This window comes from Porites lutea, chromosome 4 (assembly GCF_958299795.1).
Source record: "Porites lutea chromosome 4, jaPorLute2.1, whole genome shotgun sequence".
Lineage (NCBI taxonomy): Eukaryota > Metazoa > Cnidaria > Anthozoa > Scleractinia > Poritidae > Porites > Porites lutea.
The window spans coordinates 10,658,281-10,668,280 of NC_133204.1; the positions used below are offsets into that span (position 1 = coordinate 10,658,281).

General features: G+C 38.5%; 1 protein-coding gene across 2 annotated transcripts in view; it reads right to left on the reverse strand.

Moving 5' to 3' along the window:
• Nucleotides 1-3,479: 3,479 nt before the first annotated feature.
• The window catches only part of LOC140935828 (serine-threonine kinase receptor-associated protein-like), a 14,884-nt gene continuing 8,363 nt past the window's right edge, over nt 3,480-10,000 (reverse strand). The window contains exons 5-8 of one of the 2 annotated variants that reach the window (XM_073385401.1): nt 8,680-8,779; nt 7,777-7,914; nt 6,917-7,053; nt 3,480-5,753 (exon numbers count right to left, since the gene is read on the reverse strand). In XM_073385401.1, the coding sequence (XP_073241502.1) occupies nt 5,575-5,753; nt 6,917-7,053; nt 7,777-7,914; nt 8,680-8,779 (554 nt within the window). In that variant the 3' untranslated portion in view covers nt 3,480-5,574. The remainder of the gene's footprint in view (nt 5,754-6,916; nt 7,054-7,776; nt 7,915-8,679; nt 8,780-10,000) is intronic. The other variant, XM_073385402.1, reaches the window with a different exon arrangement.

Below are 10,000 nucleotides of genomic sequence, written 5' to 3' on the forward strand. Positions count from 1 at the left end.
AATTTTGTACTATATTCTCGTTGGGTACCCCTGTTATATGTTTTTGTGGACCTGAAAGTGCACAACGTTCAAAAGAATTCCTATCATTTTGATTGTATTGACCAATAAAAACGTTGCATTAATTTATTCCGTAACAATTTGCCAACAGAAAACAAAGGATTGTGCACTTTCAGGGTGCTTCCAACATAAACTGCAGCACTGTTGTTTTTATCATTGATGTTTGCCGCTTTTCATAACCAGTCTCCTCTTATAACTATACAAAAAATAGAGCAAAATCGTATTTACCTGAGTAACATCTTTACATTAATGGCTATTCTTCTTGTATCAGCTCGGTTTATTCAAACATTTCAGTTAAATCCTAATCACTAACACAGAATTCTCAGTTGCAGCTACAGCAGCAGGTCGCTGTTGTTGCTGCTACGACCTCGGTGATGGCCTCGTCTATACGGGTATTGCGAAACTCCCTTTCCACTGTTAATTCCCCTCTGCCGCCTTCGTTTTTGTTTCCTTTTTGCTAAACCACAGAGCCATTTCTCGCACTCCGCGTTTAGAAAACACTGCTGTACTGTTTTGGAATTTTCCTTTCTTAGTTCATCTCGGAACCTCTTCATATCATATCGAAGACGCTTAGTAAGTTCATTGCAAGCTGAGATTCTAAAAATTCTCCTTTCGCAAATCTGTCTTAAGGCTGCAATTACCAAACGAATGGCTTTTTCTGTCGCTATAAGTTTCCTTTTTCCTACGTTGGCAAAAATATTACATTTAGCGTTGTGTAAACTTTGAAGTTCCTTTTCTCGGCAACAATGAATTAAGTCATGCAATATTCTCAAGACGCATTTTTCGAGACATTTGTGCTCCTCTTCCTTGTACCGCTCTTCATGACGGAGTACCAGTGTTTTGATAACATAAGAACTGATTTGAAAAGGGTTTCTGTCAAGATAAAACATATCTTTCAAATATTTCAGAACCCTGTTGCATCTCTTGTGAATATGCTGGTGACCCATTTCTTCGAACATTTGTTTTTCAATCAAAGAAAATGACCTTCTCCAACAGAGCGATATATTTTTGTGAACATGTTCTTGGCATTTATAACACCAAGCTGGAACTAAAAGATATAAACTATTGCTTGCACTTTCACGATCATTTTCCACTTCCACTTCAACGGCAAATGTTAAATCTACGTCTATGTTCAGAGGATTGTAACCGTCAGTAGAACTTGACCTCCATTTCAGTTGGAGACGACAACCCGGTCGAACTGGATTTGTTCCCCATTGTACCATTTTTAAAGTCCCTGCCGGGGTGGAAATCGTTGTCCCCCTAGAGCAAAGGCGTTCGTATGCATTCGTAACCATCTCCCCGAATGTCACTTGCACGGAGCCATACTGGTGGTAAGGAACTATATATAGATGACCATCCTCTCTCGAGTAAGTAATTCCTTTCCAGCGATCAGCAACAGATTTGTCCTCTGTGAGGACATGAGCAAATCCCGCTGCATCAGGGCATTCCCTGACTGCTGTACAGAGGCCAGGACGCGACAATTCTTCATTTACGGCCATCAAGTCGAATTCATTCGGTTCGCTTATTTTAGTTCCTTCGTAAAAACTTCCTGTCTTCAGTACACGAGATGTCTTAAATCGGTTGTCTAGTTCGTACACTTCTTCTAGAATTCGGTAACAAACCTGTACTACTGCGCTTTCGATATCTGCTACTTCGGAGGCAGAGGCATCAAATTTCGTTTCTGTTTCGTCCAAACCAGTGAGGTACCGATTGAGAGCCATTCTTCCACAACGCTGCAAGAAACCTTCGAAGTAAGACGGAGATGAAACAGTATCACATTAGGTCGCAGACCTTTCAGAGTAATATAACCTTCCGATAGGAAGTTCGTCACGCAAGAGTCAGTTGTAAGTTCAGTAGCACTGTCACCATTACAAAGTTACCATAAAAGGTACCGAAAAAAAGAGGATGGCCTTACGAAGTTTCAATACCGCTGCAGGTGTTCACACCAAAACCGGTTTCGAGCCGAGCTTATTGTTCCGCAAACTCCTGGTAATCCTATGATGATCGTTCAGTTGGGCTCGGCGGTATCCAAGACGGTCTCAGTGACGGAAATACCATGAGGCTATGGACAATTTCTCGTTATAGCATCGATAACTGTTTCTCTTATTTATTAAAACATGAACAAATACTCTGATACAGTGTGTCCACATTTCGAACAAACCTAGTTTTCATTTACATGTTAAAACAGTGATGGAAGTAAAACAGCTCTATTTCGTTGAAATCCATTCTACAAAACTAAAGTTTAAGGAAACAAGCTTTCATTGACTGTCCCCTACTTTGTCTTAAAGTTTCATTTTTTCAAAACTCTGACGATGGTCAAATCTCCGTGTGCGACTACCAACCTCGTTGCCAGGGTCCTCTCTTACCCGTCCCTGCGGAGCGAGAGACAGGGACGGGTAGCCGTGAGGACCCGGGGAACGAGGTCGGTTCGACCACCTCTCGTAATTAAGCGACCTCTTATCTGAAATATCTTTAGTGCTTTTCCCTGGGAAAATGTCACTGGCAGCCCTTGTAAGTAACCGCGAGCACTTTTTTGAGGCGACCTGAGTTAAAATTAAAGTTTACCGGCATCTTGTTTTTAGCCTCGCGTAAGCAACCGCTGAACACGTGGTCTAATCTCCCATGGCTGCAACTGAAGTTGGGTAATACAACTCCATATAACCCTGATAAAAACCACAAATTTGGTGCTGTTATTACCTCAATTTATGTTCGCTGTTTGTACAGAGCATTTTTACCGTCATTCAGCTGTGTCAGTTCTGTTCCAGGTATAGACTGCCATAAGCAACTAACGGTCTCTCAACATTTCATGTAGCAAGTAGCCTGTCCAGGCTTTCAGATGGTGGGCAAGAGGCAAAAGTGAATGGCACGCGAAAAGTTGACGGGGCGGGAAAAAGGTTATTTTCGTGTTCGCGCTTTCTCAATTCAGCGTACCCGACTATCTTGGAGCCTGGAACAGGCCATGTAGCAAGTTAATGGATGGCAGCCTGCAGAACAAGTGTTATATCTTTGCATTTTCAAGCGCGAGGCGGGCGTGGGGCACCCGACACGCGGGACAGCAGTTATCTCACGCCCTTCGTGTCATGCCTGTCTCGCACTCCGTCCACGCCCGTCTTGTGCTTGCCCTCTCTCGCCTGAAAAACGCAAAAATATAAGGCCTGTTCTGTAGACTGATTAACAGAAGCTCTTCTCAATCACCTCTCCCTTTGGACGCCTGCCAGGCAGGCTAGAGGCACACCCCGAAAAATGATTCCCTCAACGACAGTCTCCTTTATACAACAGAAAAAGAATAACCGCCTTGCAGGGAATCCAAACTTTACGTTGTACAGAAAAGGAGATTCTACTAGCAGGATACCCTTTAATTCAGTCGTCATCGTCTTTGCAATGACGTGTTACAAAAATATCTCATATCCATAATTGACATATTCTTTTGTCAGTTTGTTTTGATAAAACATCTTCATTATAATTGTTACAAAACATGCAAGGTTATGTTGTTAGTTACAGTCATACTGGTATACTTAGTTATGAAATCATTTCGCAGTTTCTATTTTATACAAAATAACAAGGAATTAAAAGCTGTTGCTTGTTGATAAATATCTCAAAGCAAAATCTCATATGATTCTGGGAAAACCTTTTCCAAAGGTTGTAAAGTGCCATCTCAGTGTCTCTAAAGGTAGATGAATGTCAAGTCTTGTCTCTTGCGAAACTTAAACTCTCCTACATGACAACATTTGTTTACCAAGGTCTTATAAATGTTTGATTTCTGACACCTAACTCTAACTTAAGTTTGCAATAAAGTATAGAAAGAAACATATCTACTGGGTATTTCTTGGTGTTGTGGAAACTGAGTGGTATGGCGGCGGATTTAGTTCAGTGTCTCTTCAATCTTACAACATCATTTGTTGATCGCACACATCCACGACACCAAGAAAATACCTTATCTATCTCTTGTATGGCTGAAAAGAATCATTCTAAGAAATAAATATCATAATATTCAGAAAGATGGTACAATGCTCTTGTCCCCAGTTGTTTATTTTACATAACCTTAACAATGAGCTTTTCACATGACGCCACGTCTGCCATGCTGGTGTCCCAAAACAGTTCTGCGGGATTTGAACTCTTTTCTTATGACAACGCTTTCTTTTGTCGTAATAAATTTGCATGGCTGTTGGCCAAGTGAGTGAAAATGCTCTTTTTTCTTAGCACAACCAATGAGGACCTGTTCTGTAGTATACAAACTAGGGAATTACAGAACTGCAGTATCCGATCAGAACATAGACAAATAACCTTCTACCTACACCAAAGGGTTCCATTTTAATAATATGGACAGACCAAAATGTTGGTTACTTTCTGGAGAAGTAAGACTACAAAGGGGAATTTCTGAAAATGAAGCGGTCAGAGGGGTGGAGGTTGAGGCTGAGGGGAGTGGGGCATTCAACATAGTTTTATATGGGGAGGCTCTTCTCTCAGGTCCAACACTTTGCCCTTTTTAATTTTTTTCAATTTTTGAAAGGAAATATACTGCTTTCACATATCTGGTGTAGTTTAACTGCTGTAAAAGCACTATCTTTTAAATAAGTCAATCAAATAGCAAGTTTTTTTCTTACTTTTTCACAGCCATCTGATAGCTTTTTGTGGTCCTTCTACAGACTGCAATGGCAAAGTCATGTAGTGAAATCGTTACCCTTTTATACAATGTATACCTAAAGTCTGAAAAAAAAAAACCTTTATAGGCAGGCCATTATAGGGTGTACCCTGCATTAAGGGGACAAGACTAACCAGTTAAGTAATGATCCTGGTAAAAAAAGAAGCAATTTCTTTTGTTATGGCACAATATGCTTTCCTCACATAGCAATGTTTTCATTTTTACATAGAGAATGCGTAAACTTACAAAAAGGTAGTCTACAAAATAACTCTATATTTAAAGGGCGTTTTTGTGTGTGTTGAGAGATTTCAACCACTCATAAGTGTTGAAAACAATAGCCAAGAAAAGTAGGATTTCTGTGTTACTTAGACTCACAAGAAATTTTGTTATGGGGAGGTTGGTTAGAAAACAAGGGATTCAGAAACATGCTACTTTGCGAAGATTTCGTAGAACTTTTGATGTTTTAACCAATCAGAAGTGTAGTAGAGACAATAATTAAGTTATCTCCTTTTTCGCATTCCGACGTGTTCATTGTGTTTGGCTCTTTCCTTCTTATCTGGACCACTACTTAAAACTAGAACTCATCCAACAGTTGAAACCTGATGTAATGGGAAAACACCTTGGGACCATGTTCATGCAAACACATACAAACTGATATACATTTAAACCTATTTACATGGCAATGTTTCCTTTTCTGAATGTCTCCACCCAGAATTTACAAATTATCCATTTTTATGTGTTCATGTGTGGACAGAAGCAGAGAATGCACAAGTTTGTATGTGTTTACAAACTGAATTGAACTTGCCCAAGAGTACTTGAAATAATCCTCTTATGATTAGAAGTAAATAATGTTAATTTGTTAAATAAGTTATCTATCATGAATTTGTTCCATCTGCTGCTACACCATTGTTAACTGCTCTCCAGAGTCCATAAGTCTTGCCAACAGTGTTTTGCCACAGGCGCAATGTGCCATCTTCAGAGCCAGAAGCATAAAGTTCTCCATCTGGCGAATATCTTACACAATGTACAGGACCAAAGTGTCCTTTGTACGATTCTGAAAAAAACAAGTGCAATAATTGTTTTATCATTCGATCACCAAGTTTGTTTTTTTAATGAATATCCTCGGGAAGTGAAGCGATCTGCCATTTCCTTTACACATGTGCAGAATATTATTTGCAGCCAAACACAGTTGGACGGCATTGCGCATGAGCAGACCATTATTTGTAGGCAGTTATTTGTAGGTCACGTGGTGGGCTCTCGGCCAATGAAAAGAAAGAAAAATTTGCTTTGAATGATAATATATTATAAAGAGTTGTCAAATGAGTGGCTTTGTTCAGAGAGTCAAACCTAAATTGAGACGTCACCCTCTGTAGCCTGTGCCACAGATAAAACTAAAGCTCAGGCCCCAGTTGTTTAAAGGTTGGATAGCACTATCCAGCAGATAAAACACTATACAGGGGATAAGTATTTAAGATTTATCAAGTGGAAAGAGCTATCCTTCTTTGGAACACCTGGGGCATGGTTAAGCCAAAATCCTTGTTCTCGGCCCCCAGTTGTGTAACAGGATTTGAGTACGTGCTATGATTGATCCTGTTAACAAAGACATTCTTTTAAATGGGAAATTCGTAATGCACAAAACACAGTGTAGTTTGTGGGGGGTTGAGAATGGTGCTGTTTCTCAGACGTTACTAGCTGGGATTACATTATGCGTGCAACACAGTCTATCCCTCGGTGGCTCAGAAATATTCCCCAGCAGTGCTCAAAGCTCAACTTTTACCAAAGTCACCTTATGTCAACCTTAAATATTATTTAATGGTCACCAGAAGTGCACAGAGGATATTACACAGTGGCACAAAGATATGAATTTTATTTTCGAGTGGCAAAAACAATATTTTACAAACGAGCGCAGCGAGTGAGTAAATTATTGTTTTTGCCACGAGACAAAAAGACATCGATAAAATAATAGATGGAAATGACTGAAATTACGTCATCGATAAACTCACGTGTGAGATTATGGAAAATAAACCACTCGGGTCCCAGATGTAGTTTTTATTAATTTTACGAGTGGTATATTTTCCAGTAAAACACTCGTGTCTATATAATAAAATACAGTATTGGTTAATAAGTGAATCGTTAAAAAAATATGATCAAAATGCCTAGCAAACTATTTCAGAACAAAGAAATGTATATTGTTATTTTGTCTCTTGATTGCCTTACCTAGTTCCTTTCCATCTTCATAATCAAACTTATAAAGCTTGAAGTCATCTCCTCCTGCTACAAAACAAGACTTACTGGGGTGGAGTGAGGCTGAAAATATTGCTGTAGGAGCCTCGAAAGACTTGATCTGTTCCATTCTAAACATGAAAAGTAGACATAAAAATAATTGAATAAATAAATATTAAAGAAATAAGTAATAGAGTACCATTGAATTGGAGCACGGACACCAGTCAGACGAAGAAAAAAATAATAAAATTGCTGTAGAGGATGCAGAATGATGTATTCACTAACAGAGCTTGAAAGAAGTCCCATCCGTTAGTCCAGGACTAGTAGATTTTCTTGCTGGGCAAGTAACTTTTAAAACTTTCTTGCCCATGAAGTGAGTGGCTCTGTGAGGCGGTAATGACTTCAAGAGCCAGAATGACATCTGAGCAGCTAGATTTAGTCCTGGGCTCTACAAACATTCTCTACTAGAGCTCAGTGTCATTTCTTCGTTTCATTTGAAAGTAGGCGGTGGTCAACTGGAAAGCTTTTGCTACTTTAATCTCCACACACATACAAATTTTTATAACCCCTACTGTGATTATTTTATTTTTGTAATCATCTATTGTACATAACATATTTTTCTTTCTATGTTATTCTCTGTAAATAGTGTGAAATTAAGGAACCACTGAACCCAGACAAGTCCTCCTGTGACAAAATAATTAACTACGGCGAGCAAGAAGCGGTCTAGGCCAGGCAAGCAAAATGTGACAGCTGCTTGCCCAAGAATATTAAGGTGTACATATTATAAAAGTGGGAATTGTATTGTTGTCTTAGAAGAGGCTTGAGGTCCTTTGTTTCACCTGCTTTTACCTCACCTTTCTGGATCCCAAAATGATATTGTTTTCCCATATGTGGCAATGAGTACATTGCCATCCTTTGATAAAACCATGCTTGTAACACTCTGTGGCAAATCAATGGTCTTAACCTCTTTCATACTTCTTGTATCCCAAAGCCTATACACAAGTTTAACAACAAGCATTAGTTGAAGAGTGACCATGGAACAGAAAGTGCAGTGATAAGAGACAGGTCTCGGGTCAATGACCTGATAAAGAAGGCTTCCTGACCCAACAGATGAAATACAAATGTTTAGTTATAACAAAGTACCAGAATGATGTCCTCATTGACTATAAGAGTGCTCAACAGTTGAACTAGAGCAGAATACAAGTAAACTGATGGAACTGGATTAGACCTTGAACATTTATTGCCACTCAGAGTTTCAAACATCTTGGGAAGTAATCATCAAGCAACCCGAAAAATAAATGTTAAGTTAAATACAATGAAAAAAATTAGCACATGGTCTGAGTGACCCCTCAAATGGTCTACATGACCCCCTGCTTGAAAGAATTAACTGGAACACTGAAGGTGTGACCCTCAATCAATTCAAAGAAGATGAAAATCTGTAATGTGGACTTGAAGTTGTAGAAGTGTCTTTCAAAACCATTCTCAAAGCCAGGGAGTTGTTTTTTGTTTTGTGTGTGTGTGTGTGTGTGTGTGTGTGTGTTGTATTACAAATTTATATTGTATATCACTAGCGGAGCACCCAATAAAGCTGTGAAAAAAAAAACAACAAAAGTTGCAGACACCAGTATATTGTAGACATGAACAGGGTGATGAATAGTGTATTTTACAGATTTCAAGAATCCTTGCACAGCAGAGCCTAATTAAATTTTGCAAGATGCCTTGATTCAATATTTTTTTGCATACAATATGCTTATTACCTCATTGCTTTATCTTCTCCTCCACTGATAATATACGTAGGGTTTTTACTCCATAGTGCAGCTCTAATATTCACTGTATAGCCTTTGAATAAGTCTGGTTCTGAAAAAAAAGAAACTTGATTATTGAATCATTTATTTCGAGCTCCCATAGTTAATCTATTAAATCATTAGCTTCCTTGAAGCTAGTACAAGAAATATTATTCATGGAGTACTCTTAAATCAATACTCCATTTTATTACATATGCTTGCAGAAATTGACAGTAAAATAATGTTCTTTTCTTTTTCTCCCATATAAAGGTAAATATGATGGGGGTGTTCACCACAAAATGTTTGGATTAATTTAATACTGTTTTAGGGTGGAAATGGATGATTCAAGATCGGTTGATGATCAATGATGATAAAACGGAGTTTTTGTTAGTCGGCACACCACAACAGCTTGATAAATTAGATTCGTGTTCCATAACTGTGGGCAATAATCGTATCAGTCCAAGCCCATGTGTTAGAAATCTTGGATCGTGGTTTGACAGCAACTTAAGCATGACTGATCATATAAACAAGGCTTGTAATGCCGCATTTTATCATTTACATAACTTGAGACGTATTAAGAAATATCTGTCGAGAGATTCTTTAATTACTTTGGTTCATGCTTTTATAACCAGCCGTCTTGGCTATTGTAATGGTTTATTGTTTGGCTTACCAAATGTGCAGATCGCTAAATTACAGCGTGTACAAAATGCAGCAGCAAGACTTATTCTTGGCATTGGAAAGTTTTCTCACATTACACCGGCGCTTTATGAGCTGCACTGGCTGCCAGTTTCTTTGCGTATTGACTATAAGATTTTCCTTTTGACTTTCAAATGTATTTATGGTCTAGCGCCAACTTATCTTAGCGATCTTATTAGTATAAAATCGAATTCATTATATAATCTTAGGTCTACTGGTAAGCTCTTATTGGACCATCCCAAGGGAAAGATGCTTACAACATTGGGAGCAAGATCATTCTTAGCAGCAGCTCTGAAACTCTGGAATGAGCTACCTGTGGAGCTTCGTCAAGCAACATCACTTAACAGTTTTAAATCTCGACTTAAAACCTATCTTTTTAAGAAGTATTTTTATAGTTTGTAACTTAGTTTATTTTATTCTCACGGTAATATATTTTCGTTTTCTTTCAAACATATGATTGTAAAGCGCTATTGATCAGCATATGTAAATACGCTCTATATAAATTGGTAAATTATTATTATTATTATTAGGGTGCTAAAAGCAAAATAAATATGACTGCCTGCTGGTAGAGTTGTCACTCTAGCTTTTGGAGTAACAA